Source organism: Cydia fagiglandana, chromosome 2 (genome assembly GCF_963556715.1).
Source record: "Cydia fagiglandana chromosome 2, ilCydFagi1.1, whole genome shotgun sequence".
NCBI lineage: Eukaryota > Metazoa > Arthropoda > Insecta > Lepidoptera > Tortricidae > Cydia > Cydia fagiglandana.
Window position 1 is genome coordinate 13,847,358 of NC_085933.1, and position 27,951 is coordinate 13,875,308.

At 39.2% G+C, this 27,951-nt stretch overlaps 1 protein-coding gene across 1 annotated transcript; it reads right to left on the reverse strand.

The window, feature by feature from the left end:
- Window positions 1-6,763: 6,763 nt before the first annotated feature.
- LOC134672724 (uncharacterized) lies at window positions 6,764-24,133 on the reverse strand. Its single transcript, XM_063530674.1, has 11 exons — window positions 23,989-24,133; window positions 21,706-21,791; window positions 20,374-21,401; window positions 19,839-19,947; window positions 19,417-19,639; window positions 18,122-18,312; window positions 17,495-17,607; window positions 16,684-17,209; window positions 16,225-16,600; window positions 12,475-12,582; window positions 6,764-11,393 (listed from the first exon to the last, which is right to left on the reverse strand). The coding sequence occupies exons 1-11, from the start codon at window positions 24,052-24,054 to the stop codon at window positions 11,157-11,159; spliced, it is 3,063 nt and encodes a 1,020-aa protein (XP_063386744.1). The 5' UTR covers window positions 24,055-24,133; the 3' UTR covers window positions 6,764-11,156.
- Between the last annotated feature and the right edge of the window lie 3,818 nt (window positions 24,134-27,951).

Consider the following 27,951-nt stretch of genomic DNA (forward strand, 5'->3'; position numbering starts at 1 on the left):
AGATTTTCAACAGATGCATTGATGCTGGAATTTTTCCAGATATTATGAAACATAGCAAAATTATCCCTCTGTTTAAATCAGGAACGAGAACAGATCCCACGAACTTTAGACCGATTTCAATACTACCGGCATTAAGCAAAGTGTTCGAGAAACTTATTCTGAATCAACTATTGTCACATTTCAACAGAAACAAACTGCTTGATAGCAATCAATTTGGTTTCACCAAAGGTCGATCAACTACTGACGCCGGTGCGGTACTTCTAAAACACATCTTTGATGCTTGGGAAAAAGCTCAAGATGCTGTTGGAATTTTCTGTGATCTGTCAAAGGCATTTGATTGCGTTGATCACGAAAATTTAAAGAGAAAATTAAGCCGCTATGGGATAAAAGCTAGTGCCCTTGACCTGGTCTCATCGTACCTTTCGGATAGAACTCAGCGAGTAGTTATTAATGGAACTCAATCGGCGGGGTCCCCGGTAGCCCTCGGAGTGCCTCAAGGTTCAATTCTTGGTCCCTTCCTGTTTTTGGTATACATTAATGACTTACCAAAAGTTGTGCAAGATAGACATGATATAGTGTTATTTGCAGATGACACTTCCCTTATATTTAAAGTGGACAGAAAGGAAAATAGCTTCGAGAGCATTAATGACGCGCTATCTACCATTGTAAACTGGTTTACGGCAAACAATTTGCTTTTGAACGCCAAGAAAACCAAATGCATCAAGTTTACGCTACCTAACGTCAAGCAGGTAAATAACGGCAAGATTAAAATAAAAGGTGATACGCTGGAATTTGAGGACCGAACTGTTTTCCTGGGAGTCACTTTAGACTCCAAACTGCAATGGCATGCACATATAGGCACTCTAGCCGGAAAACTTAGTTCAGCAGCCTATGCAGTGAGGAGAATCAAACAGCTGACAAACGTAGAGACGGCCAGGCTGGTATACTATAGTTACTTCCATAGTGTTATGTCTTATGGAATTCTGTTGTGGGGAAAAGCGGCAGATATTCAGACAATATTTGTGCTGCAAAAACGAGCTGTACGTTCCATCTATGGACTGGGCGCTCGAGTATCCCTAAGAGAGAAATTCAAAGAAGTTAACATTCTTACCGTTGCATCTCAATACATACTAGAGAATATTATGTATGTTCGGAAAAACATCCACGAATTCAAGGTTAACAGTGATATCCATAACTATAACACTAGAAACAAACATAAACTTGCCGTGCCCGCCCACCGCCTCCGTAAGGTTAGTACGTCTTTCGTCGGGAACTGTACACGTTTTTATAACAAAGTCCCCACTGATGTAGTGAATTTACCACTTCACAAATTTAAGTCGCACATTAAGCACTCCTTGTTATGTAAGGCGTACTACACTGTAAATGATTTTATAAACGATAGAGATGCTTTTAAGCCGGTAGCTTGATTGGTTTCATTAGTATAATAAGAATTAAATAAATATTGTTTTTTTTTTTACACTGAATTAAATATGCTAGTGTCCAGTAGAATTGACACACGAGACAATGATGTTCTCGCTTGATTATATTGTTTAATTTAATTTTAGTTTTGGACACTTGGAGACCTTATACATCTCTAAGTACATATTTATTTATTTGATTTTTATTTTTGATTGTACATACTTACCTATATTTTTAATGTTTCTGACACTTAGAGACCTTTACATCTCTAAGTCAACTTAGGCTAGTAATTATGTGAAGCTATATTACTGTCTTTTTATGTAACATATGAGCACAAAATGCCGTGTCTTACAGCTACATGTTATTACTATTTTAATATTAATATAGGCCGGTAGCTTGAACATGTCATGCTCGCTTAAAAGTCTTTGCTTACGGTGGCGTTGTTGATCGGGTCGCCACTTTCCCGAATGAAGGTTGAGGGAGGCGATGGCTGAGATACGCGTCATACTCGTGAACGGGTGCTGTTTGTGGAGACTGGTCTGTTAAGCTAACACGAGCTATTATACTTAGTAACTTTTATTAATTAATTACAGTGAGACGCCTCATTCTGTTCTCGTATGTTTCTTTTCTTTTAATGAATGTATTAATTATACAGGATATTGACTCTTGGAGACCCTATACATCTCTAAGGATAACTTGATAAACTATATAATCTTATAGTTCTGACACCTAGAGACATTTACACCTCTAAATATTATAGATTTTTTGTGTGTGTTTTTTTATCTGTATTTTGTATGTAATTCGACATTAAGAGACCATATACATCTCTTAGTAATTGTAATACGTTAGATTGAATTGTTAGTTTTAATTTATAAAATTGTTGATGTTATTATTTTTGCTTTTATGTAAATTCAATGTTGACGTGTAAAAGTGCCCTTGTGGCCTATTTGCTGAATAAATGTTGATATTTGATATTTGATATTAGAACTGAATTGATCATTCAAGGCAGGCTAAGTCCCAGCGCTACATTAAATTCATTCTCGTCTTGAGTGAAGTTACTACTAGTAGCACTGGAAATAGAAGCGTGACTTGTATGTGCATCTATGAGGCAATATACCAACACTTCTGTATAAAACCTACGTATGGAAATGGAACCTTGAATTCGAACGAAACAAGCGATATAATAATATCGTTAATGTAAATGACAAATAATATTAGCTACGAAACGTAATAGTGTGCAAAAGACCGCACCTGGAAAGTCGGTAATACGGGAAGACACAGCTGGTAATATAGGAAGCAGATTTTATAAAAAAATGTGTTTTACACAAACTCACGAGCTGCATGGATGTCTACTTGTGTATGATTCACGCGATACGTATACTCGCAATGTCGAGACCAGGATGAATACCATTAAACATGGCCATGGGTCTTCTCTAAATGTAAGACAAATATTCGGAAATCCATAGAATAAGACATTCACATTCGGAAGTCCATAGAATAAGATTAGCAATAATCATCAGTCCCGACTCTGGGCATAAGTTACCTTTCTTTTAATATACGGCACCAGTGCACGGGAATACCCTTATAAAAATAGATGTCGCTTGTTTCAAAGTGACACGTCAAATTTAATAATTATAGTTTAATAGTAGGTAGGTAATATACAGATGTTTTGGTACTACTGTGATTGGGAATTATTCTAATTCAACTACAAGCAATTCATAGCCGCTGTAGTATTTATAACAGATTATATATAATATGTGTATAAGTAAATAAATTCATCAGAGTCAAATCAATAGAAAATAAATATGAAGCTAAGTTTTAACAAAATCTGCAGCGATGTGTTAGAAGACAAAATAGTACATTACGATACAAGCGCGAAAAGTAGGAAATTCGCAACGAATGGCGATAAATTGAAACATGACCGAAGGGAGTGTTTGAAATCGACACGAGTTGCGAATTACCTTTTCGCACGTATATTGTACAACGTTTTACAGTAGATATGGCCCTTTAAATTTTTGACATAGGCACGTATTGTACTTATCCCGCCCTAGTGCGGTAAAGTAGCACCATATGTACTGTAAATACATATACAAAATAATTTTAAGAGAACATAGTTCTGAAGGAGATATTATAAAATTATTAGCTAATTGAAGAGGCTCATCGTTTCGGTATTTTTGTTTAAGCAGAGAGCAGAACAGACCTTAACAAGTGAGCAATGTATGTCATTAAATGTCGACTTGATATTACCATTGCTAAAAACCTGCAAAAATAATTGTTTTAACAAACACATTTATCGACAATTTCATCTCTAACACATCGCTCTAGCATAGGCAAGACTTAACATGCAACAATCAACAGAAAATATATGTCTATTTCACTTATCTCCCTAGAATTGATTTTTAAAATAAATATGCTATATTTTAAATAATTTTGGTCAGAAATGGGCTAAACGTCTGAGAGACAGGCCAATAAACGTTCATTAATACTGATAATTTTATTTGTAACAATAGTATCAGTATTATTGATCGAGCCTGAAGAGTGAGGTACATAGTTACAAGTATGGCAACAATGGAAATAGACACAGAGGTTATGAAGGAAATGTACTTCTAGAGGGATTTATGTGAGACGGTTCCCAGTCAGTGTGCAGGAATAGTAGAAGAGCCGGCCGCAAATTTTCTAACCGACTTGATACCACGATGAAATGCACAATGGTTTCCCATAAAAATGATGCTAAGTCCGAATTCGATAGTCTGCCACGGCGGAACTTGCCGAAAGTACGAAAAAGAAGGCCACTTCCGGTGCCAAAAAAGGGGGTTGATTTAACCCATCTGATACCGAAATAATAGTTATGGCAGCAGTTAGAAATTTACATGTAGACACATAAAAGCGAAGTCTGCCAGTATTTTTTTTGCCGGAAGTGCTTGGCAGACGCTCTCAAAGGTGGCCACCGGGACCCCTAATTTAACCCATCTGATACCACCATGAAACCAATTCCAGTCGGTAGGTATGAACCCTCATGTCAGGAATATATGTCTGCCAAGGCTTTTCCTGCCGAAACACCTTGGCAGACGAGATTATGTGAGCAAGGTAACCATCGGTTACCCTACACTAACCCATCTGATACAAAAATAATTGTTTTAATCGAGAATTGTTTGCCTTGCCTATGGTTCCTAATAACAATGTATCCAATAATGCGCCTATCTTTAGAATGTGTCGTTTATATAATAACTTGGATATTGATTTAGATATTTTGAACATGTCTTTACCTAAGTTCAAAAATGTTTTGTTGTCCCAAAATTGTAAGTAAATACTTATTATCTTATCGTGCTATAACTATTTATTGTACTATATTCTTTTATTATCCTTAATAACAGAAGATTTTTTAGTCAAAATTGGTATTTAGCTTAATAATTATTATTCCATGATAATGTTGTGTACAATTATAATCGTAATGTAAGTAATGTATAAGTTGCTTATGTAAGAAATATTTTATAATGTTGTTTGCCTGCATTATGTTATTGTACCTATTAAAATAAAATAAAATAAAAAAATAAAATACCACCATGAAACCAATTCCAGTCGGTAGGTATGAACCCCCATTTTAGGAATATATAAGTCTGCCAAGGTTTTTCCTGCCGAAACACCTTGGCAGACGAGATTATAAGCAAGATGATCATCGGTTACCGTACACTAACCCATCTGATACCACCATGAAACCAATTCCAGTCGGTAGGTATGCACCCTCATTTCAGGAATATATAAGTCTGCCAGGGCTTTTCCTGCCGAAACACCTTGGCAGACGAGATTATGTTAGCACGGTGTACATCAGTTACCCTACATCAACCCATCTGATACCACCATGAAACCAATTCCAGTCGGTAGGTATGAACCCCCATTTCAGGAATATATAAGTCTGCCAAGGCTTTTCCTGCCGAAACAACTTGGCAGACGAGATTATAAGCAAGATGACCATCGGTTACCGTACACTAACCCATCTGATACCACCATGAAACCAATTCCAGTCGGTAGTTATGAACCCCCATTTGAGGAATATATAAGTCTGCCAAGGTTTTTCCTGCCGAAACACCTTGGCAGACGAGATTATAAGCAAGATGGCCATCGGTTACCGTACACTAACCCATTTGATACCACCATGAAACCAATTCCAGTCGGTAGGTATAAACCCTCATTTCAGGAATATATAAGTCTGCCAAGGCCTTTCCTGCCGAAACACCTTGGCAGACGAGATTATGTTAGCAAGATGTACATCAGTTACATGAAACCAATTCCAGTCGATAGGTATGAACTCGCATTTCAAGAATATATAAGTCTGCCAAGGCGTTAGAAGACTTGACTTGGCAGACTGGACTTGTCAAACAAGGTATCAGATAGGTAAATGTAGGGTAACTGATGTACACCTTGCTAACATAATCTCGTCTGCCAAGGTGTTTCGGCAGGAAAAGCCCTGGCAGACTTATATATTCCTGAAATGATGGTCCATACCTACCGACTGGAATTGGTTTCATCGTGGTATCAGATGGGTTAGTGTACGGTAACCTATGGTCATCTTGCTTATAATCTCGTCTGCCAAGGTGTTTCGGCAGGAAAAACCATGGCAGACTTATATATTCCTAAAATGGGGGTTCATATCTACCGACTGGAATTGGTTTCATGGTGGTATCAGATGGGTTAGTGTACGGTAACCGATGGTTACCTTGCTCACATAATCTCGTCTGCCAAGGTGTTTCGGCAGGAAAAGCCCTGGCAGACTTATATATTCCTGACATGAGGGTTCATACCTACCGACTGGAATTGGTTTCATGGTGGTATCAGATGGGTTAAATTAGGGGTCCCGGTGGCCACCTTTGAGAGCGTCTGCCAAGCACTTCCGGCAAAAAAAATACTGGCAGACTTCACTTTTATGGGTCTACATGTAAATTTCTAACTGCTGCCATAACTATTATTTCGGTATCAGATGGGTTAAATCAACCCCCTTTTTTGGCACCGGAAGTGGCCTTCTTTTTCGTACTTTCGGCAAGTTCCGCCGTGGCAGACTATCGAATTCGGACTTAGCATCATTTTTATGGGAAACCATTGTGCATTTCATCGTGGTATCAAGTCGGTTAGAAAATTTGCGGCCGGCTCTTCTACTAGAAGAGTTTCCAACAAATTACATATCTATAATCGTGTATAAGGGATACCGTGGCGTTTGTAATATATAGCTTAATACATGATAAACACATCGTACTACCTAGGAACCGTCTCAAACAAAGCCAATACCTATTATTTAGTTTGGAAACTAAATGTATTGTGCTAATGTTGAATTACTAACTACTATTATTAAATTACGCTAAGTGCGATATTGATTGTACTAATTTTATTTTTATAATTTAAACGAATTGGAAGAGATTGCGTGCCTATAGAGTTGAAAAGAACTGCCAATTTTATTATGGGGTTTAATTATCTACTGACAAAACAATTTTGGCACAGAAAACGACATGGCCAATATATGTAGACAATAAGGTAAAATAAATTGACCTTCGCGGGCGAATATTTCTGAATGGAAAGTATTTTTGTTTTCATGACTCCACATTTATTTTACATAAACATGCCTAAATCACATTTTTTCAAACAGCTATAATCTGTGAATGTTAAATGGGAACGATTTTCTAGAATTCGTAAACTCTTATTATATATATAAATAGCTTTTTATATTTTGAACTGGTAACCAATTTACGAGGGTTGGTCCGAAAGTTGTTAGAGTTAGACCAAGAAAAGTCTGCAGCGATTTTGATAGCCCACGCAGTGCAAGTGTTATTTTAAACGTTAAACTTCTATGAAATTATGACGTACAAATAACACTTGCACTATGTGGGCTATCAAAATTTCTGCAGACTTTTCTAGGTCTAACTCTAGGTGCTTCGGCTCTACTCATAAGATTGCAATATTATTATGAAAGATTATCTTTCATTACTTATTTTAATTTGGTTTAAAATTGGTTTATTTTAAACAAACGCTTCTTATAACTTTCAAACCAACCGATAGAATGATACAGGAGAATATTTAAGTAGTTTAACAAAAACTATTACAAGACTTTTGCCAAAAATATAATAATAAACTATTAGGTTCTGACTGTCGTATTTTGCGTCAAAATTGTCGACGATTTTATTTACCAAGCATGTTAATGTAGGACGTTTAGATTATAGCCCACTATTTAAATGGCAGTTCCCTGTTAGTTCCAAATTCGCATTAATTTTATACTTTGATAAATTCTCTAACACACATAAAACTATATTTTAATTCATCTAACATTACGAATCGACCCTTTTTGACTCGTCCGAAATGAAATGCAACGGTTAAACATTTAATAAAAGCAAAATAAAATCTAAAACAAATTCAATGTCTTAATTTTGTACATTACATAGGGGCTTATCAAATGCATGCACACTCTTTTAGAAAAGGCACTACCTCTAATTAATACTTAATTAACTTATAGCCATTTCATCAATTCATTTTATGAGCGTTAGTCGATTTTAGATCGAGTTATTAAACAAAATAATATTTTAATATTAATAAGTGTCTAAACAGACGCGTTTGCGTTTAATTTTTAATTTGGCTTGATATAGCTCAACGAATTTTTTCAAAGTCCGCGACTTTTTGAAAATTAGCTCTCCGCTTTTCGGTCTGTCCTACACAACTCGGCTATATCTATAACTTCATCCACAATAATAACTAACACCTAAACTAATATGAACAAAAGATGGAAGATGTTTAATAACACTACGAATATTTTGGTTTGATTCTGCCGTTTTATGGCAGTATTTGTGCACCGTTTGTAGGTTATATACTTTTGTTATATATTAAAAATAATAATTAAAGCGTTAACGTTTTTCAGAATATGCTTACAGTAGGTACAGATATTTCGTCTAACCCTTTTATAATTACGTAAGATTTTCAGAGCAAATTGACTACAAAAATTTAACTAAGCTAAAGTGAGGAACTAACTATATTCATCTTACTTCATTTTGGCGGTAAGAAATTTCTAAGAACACAATACGAAATAGCACTGTAACACATCGCGATAACATTCGCGAACGATCGTCACAGAACAAGTTAAAATTAACAATTGACGAAAACTAGCCGACCCATCTAAAGAAGCGGTCCCAAACTATTTCAAACTACTTAGGGTATAACTCCATACCCTGCCGTACTAAGCCTAATACTACACACCGTATAAATCAAATACATTAAATAAATATAAATTGGTACACTTACACTCTAACAGTTTACAACTTCATATATTTTGTTTATTTGCACGAAACGTGATATATTAAAATAGTGTCAACTAGTTATCAAAGTAGAAACATCACATTTTATTATACTTCTCTTTCTGCGTTGGTGTGAGCGAAAACGTTTGGAAATGCCTTTTATTTGGTTAATGGTCTATCAGTCTCTGTGAATGGGGATGACCTCACACTTTACAAGTCTATCAATACTCTGATCTTATCAAGTTTACTCAATTCCTGTTACCCTTGGATGACTAGAGTTTTGTGCTCAAAAATATTCTTACAAACCGAGAAATTAGATGCCTTTCTTGCCTTAAACTAAGCTATCGAAATCGATTATCGCTTAAAATAGTAAAACGATCAAATATTGTAATCGAGAAACTATCACGAACCTATTAGGTAACAACTTAAAGGAGTATGCCTCAAACTGTGTAGATGTATTGAAATATAATTACTAGGTATTTATAATCTATGTATCGATGTATTTAGAATATCGTTTTAGAGTTATATCAGTTGGCTTGATTCTCGCTCACACCAAACGAATAATTTGGCAAGAATTAATTTTAGCCAATCGCCTTCGTTAGAATAGACAGAGATAATACTTCGATCCCCAGCCAAGCATGGTTATAAGTTCACTTCAGAATACTTAATGGCAAATGTACTCTATTTTGCTGACTAACCATCGTCTTTTAAACAATCGTATCTCAGTACGAATATCTCCTGGTTATTAGTTTTACAGAACCTTATTATATTGATATCGAACTTTCATGGGTGTTCTGACTAGCAATAAAATTATTTTCTACACCTGTTTTGATTATGCTCATCACCCATACAATTGTTGTTTTGCCGATGTTATTTTTCAGCGCAGGATTAATTCGTTATTTCTACTTGCTAGAAAGTATTCCTTCAGCGAACTGAATTAGTTACAAATATGCAAGGTAGGTTACTGGCATTAAAAACTAACCCTACACACATCTATTTATAACAGTATACTTCATAACAATTAATCGTGGTCTCAGTTATACCTGTGTAAGTGTCGCGAATTCACGTTCTATAAATGCATTATTTCATAATAAAAGTGCATTCGCTCATATATAAGTTAATAATTTATTGTTGATATGATACATTTTCGATTGCCTCTGGCCCTTTTTTGAAGTAGCCCTTAAAGTTATTAAAATACTTAATTTCAGGTGGATATGCTCCTGCCTTCACGGCGACAGGCTATCTCCAAATGTACTTTTTTGGTATTCCGGTTCATAGATAGAAATGCTTTATAAAACCTTTTGTTACTCTTAAATGACTGGATTTCCCGAAGCCAAACAGTATACATTATCAAAAGTAATTTATGTGGCATAAAATTTAAAAATAGCGTTTACTTATAAATGGACAAGCTTAAGCAAATTTAATATTAGATAATTAGCGGTAAATATTATAAAATTCAGATGTTTTGTGTGGCTTCAGGCATTGAGTCAATGACCGAACTGAGCAGTTAATATTGCTTTTTTTTAAATTAAGTATTCGCCAATATTTGCCTTTGTAAGATTGAGATTATCGGGAGGCTTTCTACCCTTTCTCTCTACTCTAAAAGTCAGAGGTGATATATCTGCTCCAAAATCATGTGTCCTCATAAGGGTTTTATGGGATTTCTTCGTCATGCAACCTATTTCGTTCTTATTTCCCTGAAGGATAGATAGACTCGGGTTACAGCATGAAACCATCGAAAAAGACTTCTAATATTACTGCACATATACTGCACTATTTATCGTAAACAGATGTTGGTATCAGATTTATTACCTATGTAAGTTTGATATGAGTGCAAACTATAATAGCATGAAATCAAACATGCACTGAACAGCTTCCAAATAAACAAAAAAATGCAGTCGATGAAATGATTCCCCGAATATTCATCAATAACTTCCAGTAGGGACTGGTAGTCGAGTAGACTTGAATTTTAATATGTAATCTGTCATTTCAGTCATTGATTATCAATAAAGTCATTGTTTTTGTAACATCAAAGCAAGATAGATTTCTTGTTACACAAATGCAGATTTGTAATACTTTTAAAATACAGATCATGTAGGGGGGTTATAAGGAGTATTAAAACTGTAAAAAGTAAGTGATTGTTGTGTGATTAATTATTATAAAAAGTTGGCAAATCAATTAAACAACACTGATACGATTATTACACATGTTTTAAGACCTGATATGTAACAAATTGTATACAACTCCAATACTTACTACTCGATGGATATCATTTCATAAACTTTGCCAACTTTTTACAGTAAATAGTATTTTTCGAGATTTTTTATACTACCATTGAGTAGCCGAACACGGGCTTGCTAGTTTCATACTTAGCAGGCAATTTCTACAGGTTACTACATGTTCAACTCTCAATTAACTTACATGTTGTACTATATCGTTTCTGGACATACACTGTTGATATATGTTTGCCTAGTTGATAGGGCCGGTGGCCAAGTAGTATGGGTGTCGGTTCTGCATGAACCGGGTGTCGTACCTCTGGTTTTTCTGGTAGAAGTCGTGGCGGCCCTGGTTGAGCTTGTGCCTGTAGTTGTGCGTTTTGCGCTGGGTCTTGTCCTTCTCCGCCTGCTTGTTGGTGGTGCTCGTCTTGTTGTTGTTCGCTTCGGGCTTCGTGTCCGTTTTCGCTGTTGACACATCGTTGGGTTTCTCCTGGAGGCCAAAACATAGTTGTTTACATTCGATCGAATTTAAAGCAATAATTAGGTTCGTAGCAAGAATTTTATGAATACTATTAAAAAATTAATAGTATAATAATAGGTAACCATTTTAAGAAGGTAAGAAACTCCCGTGAGAATTGTTTTAAGCGGATTACTCATGTATGATTTAGTCGAATAATCACTGGATATCCCCACACCTATCAATTGACGCGGATCAATTATCAACAGAATCGGCAATATTCTATAGAAAAAAAGTTTTACGTTTATGCAATAAGAGCGAAAAAGACGTCGTCGCTTGGTAAGGCGTCGGCCGATATCCTTCTTATTACGTAGACGAAGATTTCCGCGTTGATAGTTGTGGGGATACCCTAACCGCTTGCGTCGAACGGACGCGTTTCACGCAATAAACAAAGATACTCCTTCCTTATACTACTACTACTACTTACTAATTACTATGAAGATTAAATTTTTTTTGTGCGTTCGTGTGTGCAATGAGTCAATTGCCTCTCACGCTGCGGTTTAAAAACAAGTTTTGTCATTTCAATCATAGAGAGAATCATACTATCTTTGGCTTACACTAGAGCAAAAGAAAAGGATAAGATAGTTTTCCCAGTTCTTACTGACTGATAAATTGGTTTGATCAACTGGTAGATTATTTATCTGACGTACATCATGAAAAATGATGTACGTCAAAAACGCTTAACGCATTAAAACAACCGCGCGTTTTATCCCTTTTCCAGGGGTTTTCCAAAAAATGCAAATATATTAAAATTTATGCAGCTTTGATGATTCATTTAATGATATGTAACTTTTCCCGAAAGTACAATCGAATATGAACCATAAATTCGACTCCTAAGGTTGAAATTCTATTGGCGCTTCACGCACGATGTCATCAGTCACGATGTCGACCTGTTTTTACGGTCATCCCTCTAACTTAAACCCGGTATCCGAGTAGGATTTAGAGCTTCGTTCCTCGTCCTCCGAAGAACGAAGCTCTAAATCCTACACAGATACGCAGATCTTAGCTTCGGCTAAGATCACGTTGTATAGAATGTTTCAAAGGGTTAACGCACATCTTTAACGTCCGAGGCAGCCGGTTTGGGGTTGTTCTGTGCTGGGGCTTTCGCGGCTTCAGGGGGCGCCTTCGGCGACGGCGGCTGAGGCTGCGGCTGCTTCTCGCTCTGCGATCAAATTAACTTTGTTTACGGAAAAGTGCAATATCATTATAGTACGTTTTTGTAGTATTAGAAAGAAGGTAAGCGATCTTGACATGTCTTTTAACTGAAAAACGCTTTTTAAAAATCAGTAACTATTACTTATGAAAGCAGAAGAATATAAATTATCGTATTAGATTTATAATATTGTTACATATTTGCCAATGTGATGTGTTTTTCAATTAAAAACACATCAAGGTTGTTTACCTTATTTCTAAAGCTAAAAAAACTAACTATAGTCACCTGTTGTCACTTGGCATGTATACCTACATAAATCATGAACGGTAAAATAAAAAGAATACAGAATTATTTTTTGTAGCTTTTTCCCAGTGTGAGGTATTGTTGGATAGATCTTTCAAAACGGATTAGGGTCTTCAAAAACCATTTTCTGATAAAGTTAACGCAAGATGGCGTTGGCGCAAGATGTTGGGTATTCCTTGGACGGCGCGCCGCACTAATGCGTCAATCCTGACGGAATTTAAAATCCAGTGCCGTTTATCAGCCATTTGCCTCCAGCGGATCCTTAATTACTTTGGACACGTGGCCGCCACCCTTCCGTGGCCGTGGGAGCCGGACAACCTTGAAAAGCGCATTATGGTTGGCATGGTGGAGGGAAGACGGGGTAGTGGACATCCACCAACCCGCTGGGTGGACACTGTAAAAAAGGCCTGCCAGGGATCTACACAGGCGCCTATTATTAGGAAAGCGGAAAATCGTGCAGAATGGAGAGCCTTGGTGCACAAAATAACGACCTCATGTGGTCGCGACCCTCAGTCATGAGGAATCGAGGAAGAAGAAGATAAAGTTAACATTTTCGGAAGATTCATAAATACTTTCAATGAAAATTATAGCGAAGGTGATCTGTTTAGTAACTAAACTATAGTCGTTTTTGAGTTACCTATTGCAAAATATCTTCTCTACTTAGTAAAAAGACGTAAGTACAAAGCGCTGTGAAGGTACTAACTCATGCTTGTAATGTAAGTACTTGCATGATACTTGGTAATAGCCCCCGTTTGGCCTGTTCTGACAGAATGGTTACTACGAAACCCTAGACTGAGCATGGTTCCACATGCTCTTGGCCGATTTATTTGTATAATTCTACACGACTAATGTTTACATGTAATAAATGCCGAATTTCCATTCAATGAAGCTTCCATAATTATACTTCAATTTATTAAGCATCAAGCTATGTTATTGAACATAATAGACAAATACCTAATAATAGTCATTCAGTGTGTAACCATACTGATGCAAGTCGCTCAGTAACGCAACATAAATATGGGATTTTTAATCTACTTCATTATCCTAATTCACTTCAAAACGTCTTCGGCATATTTAGTTACTTTAGTAAATATAAGCCAATGCATTAACCCCAAACCACCATATGTCTCCAACAATCCTTTTGAATTGGATTTGGAAGCATATAAGAACGAAAGCACAGGAATTACTCTTATAAACGGACATTTGACAGCGAATGAAGACATGTCTCTTGGAAATATAAATGAGAGCTTGCGCTTAGGCTTCGTGAAGCCAGACCGTGGCCCACTTAGCAAAACCCAGTGGATTTTCAAAATGAACAATCTGCAATGCCGGAGTTTTGGTAAGACAATATTCAACACTTTCAATATTCCTGTTACGGATACCTGCACCCTCAAGAAAGGAACGTACCCCATACGGGAAGTAGACATCGCCGGTATTGATAGAGCATTTTTTGGCTTGGCTAGAAGATACGGACTGTTTGTGGCGGAGTTATCGTTTTGTTTGGAAAAATCAACCTTATTGTGCTGGTATGCATATATTCATTTTGGTGCTGATTCTGACAACAGAATGAGAAACCTTAAAAAACCTAATAAAAATTAATTTTAAACTGCACAGGTTGTCCTCTTTTATAGGATAATGATTTTTTTTATTATTAATATTGGGTACTTAATATTTAATAAATCATTCGAACTTAAGGGGCGAGTGCAATTTTAATAAATACCATAGAGATATAAAGTAAGTTTTTGGCTCAATCCGTTAATTTCCGTACTTAATAATAATAACTTGTATGGGAAAAATAGTAAACATATTAATAATAAGTCTTTTACTGTTTTAATGAAGTAAACAAACACTTAACTCGAAATATCATTAAATTTTTTTTATCATGGTAAACATATTCAAAAAGCATTTTAACCTAATCTCTACGGAAGTCGGGGAAGACAAAAATAACCGAAGTAATCGTCAACTAATCACTGCGTAATATTAAACCATTCAAACGCAATTACATTACGCATTGTATATTACGATCGGCACATATGCATCAATAGACCAATTATCTATACTACATAAGGCATTATTTATCATTTAATTTTCCATCAAAAATGGATCAGTAATATCTATTTTGAATCAGGCGATATTATTTCTGAGAGTGAGCTACGCATACTCAGCTATATATAGCCTAAATCATTTTACCTCTCAGGATTACTATAAAATATCCAATGATTTTAATTGTGGCCCTGTTAATTATATGCTTCGAATCAAATGGCATAACTGTGAATTTGATAAACATAACGCAATGTAATGAACCTACGCGACCTTATGCGACATACAGCCCTTTCAACTTGACATTGGAATCCTACTACAACAATGAAAGAGCGAGAAAGCTAATAAGAGGGAATGCGACCGTGTATGAATACTTTAATGATCATGACAAACACGCGGACCTCCGTCTGGGACTTGCGACAACAAAAACCAAAAACCACTCAAGTAAAATCAAGTGGCTAATCGAAATGAAAAATCTTAAATGCCGTAATTTCCTTTCTAAGGTATTATTGAACGCCTTTGAAATACCTTTTGTAAAAACATGCTCATTGAAGAAGGGATTTTATCCTATCAATGAAGTAGATATAGATGGAATCGATAAGAAGTTCTTTATGATGGTGATAAAGACAGAGAATACATACATGGCAGAACTTGAAATAGATAACGAAAAGTATGCACTTGGCTGCTATACGGTGTTTTTCAGTTTATAATGTAAATGTAAATTTGATAATAAAGGTGTTGGGTAAAAAAGCCTATGTTTTTATTAAGGGGATGCCATGCCCCAATGACGTTCGATCTTCATCCCTTAGTTTTCTAATGTTTTTTTTTGTATCTTATCATATTAACAACGACGGTTTTAACCTTTTGGACGCCAATGACCGATATATCCGCACCGCAGGTTCAATGCCAAAGGCCGATTAATTGGTCAAAAAAAATGTGAGATCTTAAAGTAGGTTAGATTTGGCTTGGCCAGTTTTTATCAGAATTACAAAATATATATGTTGAATAACTTTATAAAATGACTGATGTAATGAAAACTGGCCAAGTCAAATCTAACCTGCTTTAAGATCTCGCATTTTTTTAAATAACAGCAATTGTTATAGGTATCCAATAAAGCAAAAAAATAGAGTTTAATACTTGTTTATAATGTTATTTTGTTCCTATAAATACATATTTGGATTTTGCATAGAACTTGGCACTCATTTAGATCTCCATTCTTTTTGCGGCGAACCTCACAACCAAGCATAATTTTTGTATTGAACTTGGCTCTCCTTTTTTACATTTATGTTTTTGATGGGATTTATTTACTTCAAAATTCATTGTCGTCGAGATATTTGGCATGGCTCGCCCCGGAGCGAGCGCGACGGTGAGCGTGAGGTCGACCACATGGCTTACCTTGGCGGTGCTGGGGGGGCCGGCGGGGGTGGGCGGGGTGGCAGACCCCGGGGCGAGCGCGACGGTGAGCGTGAGGTCGACCACATGGCTTACCTTGGCGGTGCTGGGGGGGCCGGCGGGGGTGGGCGGGGTGGCAGGCCCCGGGGCGAGCGCGACGGTGAGCGTGAGGTCGACCACATGGCTTACCTTGGCGGTGCTGGGGGGGCCGGCGGGGGTGGGCGGGGTGGCAGACCCCGGGGCGAGCGCGACGGTGAGCGTGAGGTCGACCACATGGCTTACCTTGGCGGTGCTGGGGGGGCCGGCGGGGGTGGGCGGGGTGGCAGGCCCCGGGGCGAGCGCGACGGTGAGCGTGAGGTCGACCACATGGCTTACCTTGGCGGTGCTGGGGGGGGCCGGCGGGGGTGGGCGGGGGTGGCAGGCCCCGGGGCGAGCGCGACGGTGAGCGTGAGGTCGACCACATGGCTTACCTTGGCGGTGCTGGGGGGGCCGGCGGGGGTGGGCGGGGTGGCAGGCCCCGGGGCGAGCGCGACGGTGAGCGTGAGGTCGACCACATGGCTTACCTTGGCGGTGCTGGGGGGGCCGGCGGGGGTGGGCGGGGTGGCAGGCCCCGGGGCGAGCGCGACGGTGAGCGTGAGGTCGACCACATGGCTTACCTTGGCGGTGCTGGGGGGGCCGGCGGGGGTGGGCGGGGTGGCAGGCCCCGGGGCGAGCGCGACGGTGAGCGTGAGGTCGACCACATGGCTTACCTTGGCGGTGCTGGGGGGGCCGGCGGGGGTGGGCGGGGTGGCAGGCCCCGGGGCGAGCGCAACAGTGAGCGTGAGGTCGCACCACATGGCGCAGCGTGCCCGCCGCGCGCTACAGCCCAGCTGCTTCACCGCCTCCGCCAGTTGAAGGATAGCTGGAAACAAATATGTTTTACTCGATCGATACCATTTTATTTTGGCCGACGACCTGATAAAGCCAAAACCTTAAGTGCAGTATTGAACATAAAATAAACTAGCATACGTTATACGCGACCCAACCGCGCATTAGAGCGATACGGAAACCTAAAACCGAAAACGGTCGGTTTGAATTATAGATTCGTAAGTGCCTCGATTGTGCCGTCGTATGATTGTCCGGCGAGCTCGCGATTGGTTAGTGAGCAGTGCGTGTTGGGCATGCACACTACGGCCGCAGTACTCACGGTCGGTGCGGACGTAGCGCGGCTGCGCGAGCTCGCGGCGGCGCGCGGCCTGCACGGCGGCCACGGCGCTGCGCCACGCCAGCATGGCGCTCTCCACCTCGCTGTGCGGCGCGCTGTACGACAAACAACATTCATTAAAACAATATCCTCAGAAAGGTTTTATCTTATAAAGCACTCGTTCTTTCTGGCTTTTGGTATTCAACGACTGTAGCGGTTGAAAAGGATGAAACATTGCTTAGCGAGGTTTAAGGCGTCACGGCTATGGTACTGCCTATTTGAGCTTCGTGTTCTTGAGACCTTCCTTTCGATCGATGTAATTGAACATTTCGGGGTTTTTGTCTTTGCGACCATGTGCGGATGCGTGCCAACCTTTCGTTCGCTGTTCGCCATGATTTCAAAACAAAAGTAGCTACTAAATCAATTAGTGGCCCTGCAAAGTCAACCTTGCCGTCCATTTATGAGAAAAAAAATAATCCTGATCTATGTATATGATTATACATAGTTATGTAAATATTTCTACGCCGATGTATGCCGGCAAAATATGCTGAACCTTTTACTATCCAACATTGTATGTACCACATTCTTAGAAATAAAGTATTGATTGATTGATTGATTATGGATACTAACATTTCTGAGAGATTCTTGACGTCATCCCTCCACGAGGCGGGCTGGAAGGAGTCGGGGTCCACGTGCGAGGGCTCGGGCTGGTCCTGGCCGCGCTTCAGCACCGTGATCTTGGCGTCCTCCTTGGCCTTCTTGTGCTGCGCCACGCACACACTCGCTCGCAGCGTCTCCATCTTACCCATTAGGGTTAGTACCTGAAAATGTATAGGTAATTTTTTAAGGTTTCATTCGGAGCTAATTGGGCTTAGTACCTATGCTCCCTCAGGTGGGGCAGGGCGGCAGGCGCGGCACGGGGATGGAGTTGGAGGAGGAGACGGCGCGGCCGGGGTAGGCCAGCGTACCTTAGTATGCTCCCTCAGCATGTCGACCGTGAGCCGATCGACCCTGGTGGGGCAGGGCGGCAGGCGCGGCACGGGGATGGAGTTGGAGGAGGAGACGGCACGACCGGGGTAGGCCAGCGTACCTTAGTATGCTCCCTCAGCATGTCGACCGTGAGCCGGTCGACCCTGGTGGGGCAGGGCGGCAGGCGCGGCACGGGGATGGAGTTGGAGGAGGAGACGGCACGACCGGGGTAGGCCAGCGTACCTTAGTATGCTCCCTCAGCATGTCGACCGTGAGCCGGTCGACCCTGGTGGGGCAGGGCGGCAGGCGCGGCACGGGGATGGGGTTGGAGGAGGAGACGGCACGACCGGGGTAGGCCAGCGTACCTTAGTATGCTCCCTCAGCATGTCGACCGTGAGCCGGTGGACCCTGGTGGGGCAGAGCGGCAGGCGCGGCACGGGGATGGAGTTGGAGGAGGAGACGGCACGACCGGGGTAGGCCAGCGTACCTTAGTATGCTCCCCCGGTCGACCCTGGTGGGGCAGGGCGGCAGGCGCGGCACGGGGATGGAGTTGGAGGAGGAGACGGCACGACCGGGGTAGGCCAGCGTACCTTAGTATGCTCCCTCAGCATGTCGACCGTGAGCCGGTCGACCCTGGTGGGGCAGGGCGGCAGGCGCGGCACGGGGATGGAGTTGGAGGAGGAGACGGCACGACCGGGGTAGGCCAGCGTACCTTAGTATGCTCCCTCAGCATGTCGACCGTGAGCCGGTCGACCCTGGTGGAGCAGGGCGGTAGGCGCGGCACGGGGATGGAGTTGGAGGAGGAGACGGCACGACCGGGGTAGGCCAGCGTACCTTAGTATGCTCCCTCAGCATGTCGACCGTGAGCCGGTCGACCCTGGTAGGGCAGGGCGGCAGGCGCGGCACAGGGATGGAGTTGGAGGAGGAGACGGCACGACCGGGGTAGGCCAGCGTACCTTAGTATGCTCCCTCAGCATGTCGACCGTGAGCCGGTCGACCCTGGTGGGGCAGGGCGGCAGGCGCGGCACAGGGATGGAGTTGGAGGAGGAGACGGCACGACCAGGGTAGGCCAGCGCCAGGCGCGCCTCGGTGCGCTTGCGCTCGCGCTCCAGCTGCCGCCACTGCTCGTAGCACGCGTCCAGCCGCGCGTGCAGGATGCCCGACGATGTTGCACAGCCTCTGGAAATAATCGCGATCGATGGTGATATTTGCACTACAACTTTAAGAGAGGAGTAAAGCTAAGAAATTAGAAGGGGACAAAAATATGGTGTCGCGCGAAATTTGTGACGGAAGAAACTGCCATCGTGCGAGTTTTTACGTCGCTCAGTAAACTGTTTATATAATTAATAGTTGTCATTAAAAATAGTCATAAACTAACCTGATGTTCCTCATAGCGTAGAATGGTGCTAGAAGAGGCAAATCCATCATTGGTGATGGCAACACTGGGGGTGGCACAGGAGGACTAGGCCCCAGCAACGCGCCTAAACCTGACAATATTATAATAAACTTTGTAAAACAGTGATGTGCTGATGTAGCAACTAAAAAACTTTTATAATCATATTTTGTCCAAAAACACTGTTTTTTAGAGATGGCATTTTTTTTTGTTGACGTAAATTTTTGAAAAGTCTTAGGCTAAATTCAATGACATTATATTGGTTAATGAACAGAATGAATGAAATTAGGAGAATTCCTCAGGCCAACTTACTCGCTCCATAGCCATTCAGACAAGGAGTAACATAATAAGAAGGAGGAATAAAATAAATTTGCCTTTGGACTCTTTGGAGTCACAGCCATGGCATAACAAAAAGTTAAATGAATAATTTACAGCAACCAATTTCTTTAAACAATTGTATCCAGTCATTTCAATTCAGTCAAAATTATAAATAAAACTCAAAAAAAAATAGAATACTTACCAAGATTAAAAGGTGTGTTTTCGTGCAAGAAAGACACGTCTACATTTAATTGGTTAGGAGGCGGCCGGTTCCTCATGAGTATATTCATCTGCCGAGCCAGCTCCTGCTGCCTCATCATGGCCTGTTGTGCATTGTTCTGGCCTTCAAAGTTTCCCCTCTGATCCATATTGCCCTGAAAATTCTCTCTAGGCATCATCTGGTTCTGCCTCTGCATGTAATCGTTTTGATGAAACCCATTAGGCTTATAATTTGGTGGTGTGTTCTGAAAATCAAAGTTCTGTGGCGGGCGGTCACCCATCTGCTTCATCATTTCGTTTAAGTAGAAATTGTTTTCTCCGTTAAATTTCGGTGGTTGCTGGAAGTTTCTATTGAACAACATCTTATTTCTTTCATCTTGCATTTTATTGAATTCCTCATTATGATAGTGCCCATTTTCCATTTGTCCTTTAAAGTCCATTGGTACGTCTGGTGAGCGGTCTAATGTGACGTTTATGTTTAGCTGGTTTAAATAAGCTAGTAGGTCTGCAGGCTCTGGGTTCTGCTCTTTGGCATAATTGTCAAATTTATTGGGGTACCTTTGAGCGTAGTCCATGTTTGTGAAATTATTATCTAAATTGAGACTGTTTGGTCTAAAGTTGTTACTGTACATATTTGTTTCTGGCAGGGAATTCCTTTGGTTTGGTTCAAAGAAATTATAGTATTTATCATCATATTTGTTAGGGCTGGTAAACTGTGCACCGCCAATTTCTTGAGCTGCTAACCTTAGTAAATTCAGCTGTTCTTGTGACACTTCTGGCTCCCCCACAGGGTCCATGAGAAGCTGTTCTTCCGGGTAGTTAACATAACCATTTCCAAACCCATTTTGTGTGTTGTAGTTGAAGCCATGTTGTTCAGTCTGTGCATTTTGAGCGAAGTTAAATGGATCTTGGAAGTTATATGAGGGTGGTATAAAAGATGTTGTAGGCTCATTTTTAGAATATTGTGCACCTGTAGCTGTACTTAGCGTTTTTTCCTGTGGTTGTATAGAGCTGTAATGTAATATAATAAAACATTAAGAATATGTACATGTTTACAAGCAAATATTATTGTATATTGCCTGACATTATTATCATAACATCCTTTCAATATTTATTATATTATATTATATTATTATTTATTATATTAATTTACCATAAGTCATAACTACAGTCACCCTTGTTTTATATTATATATAGATAAACAGCCGCTCCTTTTACACTTGTCTGGAATTTTACCATTTCAAAATATGTCTAAATGATGATAATAAAAGTATGTATTATATGAGAAATAGAAATGACAAATCTGATAACTTACCTGCTCCCTTCTGAGGGTCCGGTCTCATCAAGGATCTTTGTGATGAGATCTCGGACCATTGAGTTTTCTTCCATAATGCGCTCCGACTGTAAAGTAATACGTAATAATTTATTTATTGCAGCTAAGAATTTACTGTCGATACCTGTATTCCTAACAGGATGTGCCATGAGTCATCCTGGATGCACTAAATTTAACAGCAGCCTGAACTGGACCAATGTGCCAATTGACAGATTACAATGGAAAATCTAGAGCTTTGCCAAGAAGTATAATGAATAGAGATAAGTTGACAACCAGTCTGGCCTAGTGACCCTGCCTATGAAGCCAATGGTCTCGGATTTGGGCTATCCCGGTAAGGGCTTTAATTTGTGTGATGAACACAGATATTTGTTCTTGAGTTGATGTTTCTATGTATATAAGTATGAATTTATCTATATACATATTATGTATGTATATGGTCACCTAGTACCCTTACAACAAGCTTTGCTTAGTTTCGGGCAAGGTTGATCTGTGTAACAGTGTCCCCAAATATTTATATTATTTATAATAATTATAATATATATTTACTAAATACTCTAATTCAGAATAAAAGGGCTTATAGATACACGGACATAGAATTCTAATTACAATGGTGTCCTTTAATGCATTAACACTTTCGCAACCGGGCAAAAAACGGTGCACTACCCCAGAAACTGGTCGTCTATATCTGCGTACAAAAGAACCCGCTGGGCGGGTTGTCCAGCATCTGAGCAAACATTACAAGTGCCTACCAAGCGGGTTCTCGGTAGTCAAAGTGTTAACTGTCAGTGGGTTCACAAGGTGGGTTGTCTGTTAACAGTGCTACATAAGGATTTTGCCATGTTCTCTTCTACTCTTGTAGTGTGTAGCATGGGCTCACCACAGAATAAATAATAGTACTATAGTTCGTTTTTTTTAGCATTAGAAAGAACTCCACAGAAGCAAGCGTGCAGATTTTGTCAGGTTCTTTAATTGTTAATAATTATTGAATTATCTAATGTAGCATGGTCAATACATATAATTTACTCCAAATTATTACCGCTATAAGTGTCGGATTTGGAACCACAAGCTTACTTCTGCGAAGTTCTTTCTAATGCTAAAAAATACGGACTATAGGTACAGAAGACTCACTCTCTAACAAAACGCATCTGTCACGATCAGCACAGATGTGGCCGCTAGGTGGCGACAGCGCCACGTGCGGCTTATGGCAAACCCCAAAATTGGGGTCGAACGGACGGACTTTTAGCTACCTGTAGCAAAGCAACGAAATCGCAGAGTGAGCCACACCTGCTGTCACTGAGAAGACCGTATAAATATGTGTCAAACACTAATGGCTGTTAGATATTTTCTGTGGCATTTGTTGTGCATCATATTATTGCAGTTCTTAGTCCAGTTAAAATTACTCATTAAATTGTTTTTATTAAATTAAGTACTAAGGAACCAGCACATAAATCAATATGCTACAAAAATTTGCTATATTACAGCTATTTCTCCTCCTCAGTACATATTTCTCATCATTATTTTTGGTAAGTTTGCTAATATTAATAAATTATAAACATACTTATATAATACCTCTTGGCATACTTTGAATGAGATGGTATGGTAAGGTATGGGTATATAAAAAAGAGGGTATTTCATTTTTATTCCATCGACTTACAGAAAAATACATGCAGACAAATAGATTGTTGATTATAGATCACTATCACAACAGGAAAATAGTGAATATTATTGTAGGTAACAAAGTTATCTATGAGTTCATATATACACAGTACAGTGATTATGTGATCTGTTTGTACCTCAATTTCACAGACAAATCAAGGAAGAATTGCCAAAAATGTGGAAAGTACTACACAAGACAAGTAGATATAAGCTCTTATAAGAATCTGATACTAATCTCAAACAAGTATATACAAACTTGTTGAGTAAGATCCCGTAATATCTGTTGGTTTATTGGCAGTGCCCTGTAATTTTGTCCTCTAACGTACAAACTACATAATTCTAAAAATATTGTGTGCATTCTTTACTTGTCATCTTTCACCTCAAGACTAAAATTGCGACGAGTTTCGCAGCCAACAATCACAACCCCAAGATCTGTTACACTTGTAAACCCTTACTATTATTTTGCCTTTATGACCAAAACATACATTACATATAACATTTTGAAACAAGACCATTACATTTTCCCGGATTTTGGGTCAGATTGACAGCTGAATTTGGACATGTAAAACACCCACCAATAGGTCGCTTACTGAACACACCATCACTTACCTGATCTGTTTCATTTTCGACGGCTTTATACGCATTACTTATGTGACATAAATCACTGAAGGCCATTTAAATTAAAAATTATTTCTTGCCACGGCACATACGATCTGCTAAGCCATTTTTTTCATTGACCTACATGTGTATAAATACGTACGTATTGCTCACTGAATAGTGTTGGTGTTGGTGTTGCTGTCACACGGCCAACTTCTCGCGGAGATTTTTGTTTTGATTTGCGATATGACAGAATACTTAAACACTGATTAAACCTATTTTCAACTAATATTTTTCTATATTTAACAATATATTAAATTAATACAAAATACTTTTCTACAATTCGCGCGCTTTTAATGTTTATTTTTCTTTTATATTTTTTTTTACTAAATGTCTATTACATTATTAATGGCCATGCACATAGCTTCATATTTAATTTTAATATTTTTTGAACGGCACCGAGTTTATTTAGGTACTCATGAAAATAAGGATTTTGCTGACTGGGAGAAATAATACAAAATATAATTTGTCAAAGGACCGTCTCATTTCAAACATAAAATCATACTATCTTTGTCTTACACTATAGTACTAGCAACCAAAAGAAAAGGATGGTAAGGATGAGTATAGTTTTCTTGTTCTTATTTAATGGCAAATTTGGTTTGACCAACTATAACTAAAATGTAATATGTGCCGCTAAAATATTGCTCTTTTTGCCCGAGAAACTGGCAACACAGGTTGGTTAGGCATTTTTATACGAGATTAATAAAACGCCTCTTAAATCTGATTACAGCGCCACCTTAACTTTCTTTGTAGTACTACGTGAACTCAATACCTCGAACCATGGTGTGGTAACCTCACGTAAAGAGAATAGACCCTCACGAGATGGTGTTAAAAGCTCAATTTGGGAAAAAGTTCAACAACTGTGCGAGAATTGTATAACATCACTGTTGCTGACGTCACAGGCATCCATGGGCTACGATTACCACTTACCAACGGGCGGGCCGTATTCTTGTTTGCCACCATCATTCTAATTTAAAAAAAACCTTATTATATCGGATATTCATATTTTAAAATAAATGAACTTATGTATATACAGGGTGTTTGGTCCATCGTTTGCCAAATTGAAATGGCAGATAAGTGGGGTAGTTTTCTATCTTTTCACGCCCTTTAAAAATTTTTTGGGCCCCCGACTTTTTTTTTGGCTTTTTTGTTTTTGAAAAATCTTCAGGGCCGACTTGTTTAAACTTAAATTTAAAAAAAAGTAAGTGATAGAGAGATGCAACGTTTATTGTGTCGTGATGTCTAACGTTAAACGGTTTTATCAAAGTTAAAATTACTGACATTTTACCTCTAGTTTTTTTTATTAACCCTCAAATGTTTTGCAACATGTAAAAATTTACACCAAAGTCATTTTGATTTTCAATTAAAAAAAAAACAAAAAGAGACCACGTTCTTAAAATTACTTTACAAAATTCTGTGTTCTGTCCTCTTTCTGTATATGTACTTACCTAAAGACCACACAGAATTCCTAGATGTTTCCCCATTAGTTGATTTTGAACCTTATTGCAATCTCCATAGAGTGGTAATTCAGTAACCGGTTTTAACGGCCAAGGCATTTTTTTTGCAGGTAAGTAGCAAGTGCGGTTTTACTTAACAATAGACAATAGGATTGGCCGTCGGGATCAGTTAGAAAACTACGAACTAAGTATACCTATTGCAAAGAGAATTTGTCTTTGCCTACTGATAACTATTTATGATTTAAATCTTCATGAAAATGAAAAAATAAATGTAGTATGGATATTGTGGGTTCCTTTGAGAACGGGGCATCTCTAGTACTGATTGCCCGTGGGCGTGCGGCTGCTATTGATGAGGGACACGTGAGCGCAGCGAGTAGCTACTTTACAGGCCTAGGCCGGCAATTTTGTATGAACATTCATCGTTTTATTAAAGCATCTATCTACAAAATGATTTTTCGCAGCCCAATAATATCACGAACATAAAGATAATAGTTCCGTGCATGTTCGAGAAAAAGGGATTCGGATTTTGAAATAGACATCTATTAGATATCACCAAGATACGATAACGATATGTTTACGATCTAACCTGTCAAATTTGACATTTGCGCGATTCTGGAGATACTCTTGAACGATTTCCACAGGATATGACTTAGAGGTCCAATTCACATCTATTAGAGATCTTACTCTATCTTACGTAAAAGTGACATTGGTTGCCCGAATTGCGCTTCAAAAGAGAACTAGTTGATATCTGAACTGTAACGTATCTAGAATGGATCTAGTAAGTGTCGTCTCTTGTGAATATCTTGAAGTTCGAATACGGCAGAATAGTTCCGTGCATGTTCGAGAAAAAGTTTTTTACCATTTATATACCCAATAGTACTCGTATAATTACTATAGTCTGCCTAACCTATTCCGGTGGGTTTCGCAGTCGGTTGCCTGCCGTAATTACAGCCCAACGGAGTGTCAAATCCCTTTGTGATGCAGTGCATCGATGCAGGGTGAGCCAGCCATGCGATCTGCTTAATTGTTATCACACATGCAGCTACATACATGGGTACCTACCTACAAACAATGAGCCTACTATTACAGAGGTATAAGTACGGCAGTGTTGCCAACTCGGATTTTGAAAAAATGCTAGACTAATCTCTAGATTATGCCAAAATTATGTAATTTTTTTATATATGCTAAAAAATGATGATGATCATCAGATGGGACAATTTTCGTCTAACCTGATCCACGAAAAAATCAGAGGTCAATTTAACTGAATTTAGTTGCCATTTAAAAAATAGACATGTCCGTCGACGTCCATCCGCCCACAAAAGTCAAAATTCATATGAAAATATGAACCACACAAGGCGATGGCGCATATTGTTGTTGCCAAGTTGGTGAAAACTAGACTAAATTATGCTAAAAAATATGTCAGATGCTAAATGGAAAATTTTGGTGCCAAAGCGAGTGAAAATATGCCAGATCTGGCATCATTTATGCCAAGTAGGCAACACTGAAGTACGGCTCAGAGCTTATTTTCGCAATAGATAGATACCAGAACAGATTCCTGCAAGTATTTAATATTTATTTACTCAAATAAATTAAATATTTATTAGGTTAAATGTAATACCATAGAATAAATAATAGTACTACCGTACGCACAAGACACTTCCTACAAAACCAAAGTTTGACAGCCGAGCAATTCAGGGACGAATCATGCTATATCAGTATATATCCCTTTCGGCTATTTAGGGTTTTCAAAATTCAAGTCATCATCTTATTTGTGTCGTGCACGCAAAATGACGTCAAGTGGTGCCAACCCTAGTGGTCGTGCACGCAAAACGACGTCAAGTGGTGCCAACCCTAATTGCTCGAAGTCTTATCTCAGGGAACACGCACATATAGTAGTGGACCCTATAATGGACGTGGAACCAGTAATGGGACAAAAAAACATAATTCCTCTAAAATAAGTATCTAAAAGTAGTTTATAAACACTGGCTGTATATTATCATAAACAAGAGTCCTAGAGCTGTTTCAGTTTGAAGTTTCATTAAATTTGGTTGTTTTTTGAGAAATTGGCGTCAACTCAAAAGTTGTCGTATCACTGAAAAAAAATGCCACTACGAATTCTTAACAACTTCGCTAAGAGAGGTGAGTTAATTTATTAAATTTTAATTAATTAACTAATACTCGATGAAAACTAGAATGTGTTTTGTTAAGAGGGCGTAGAGGAGGGTAAATTTTCAGATTCTGTCAAATTACCCCATTTCACGCACAAACGCAGCTCACGCACACTACCTCAATTTACTGGGACAGGTCAGTGACCCCTAATGTTTTTTTAAAGGTGCTGTTTCGAGTTTAGTGTTACTGACCTCCTTTGAGGAATTTTATTAAAACTGTCAAACTTTCCTTTGTGAGAAGACAGAGAAAAAACACTTTTTATATATAGCTTTCCTTGTTTGTTCATGTC

What these genes read in the sequence shown, in the direction of transcription:
- LOC134672724 (XM_063530674.1), bottom strand. Translation starts at nt 24,054, where the DNA reads ATGGCCTTCAGTGATTTATGTCACATAAGTAATGCGTATAAAGCCGTC. An exon ending in AAACACACCTTTTAATCTTG is followed by an intron (nt 19,948 to 20,373) that starts GTAAGTATTCTA and finishes TAATATTGTCAG; the next exon opens with GTTTAGGCGCGTTGCTGGGG. An exon ending in GTCAAGAATCTCTCAGAAAT is followed by an intron (nt 17,608 to 18,121) that starts GTTAGTATCCAT and finishes TTTGTCGTACAG; the next exon opens with CGCGCCGCACAGCGAGGTGG.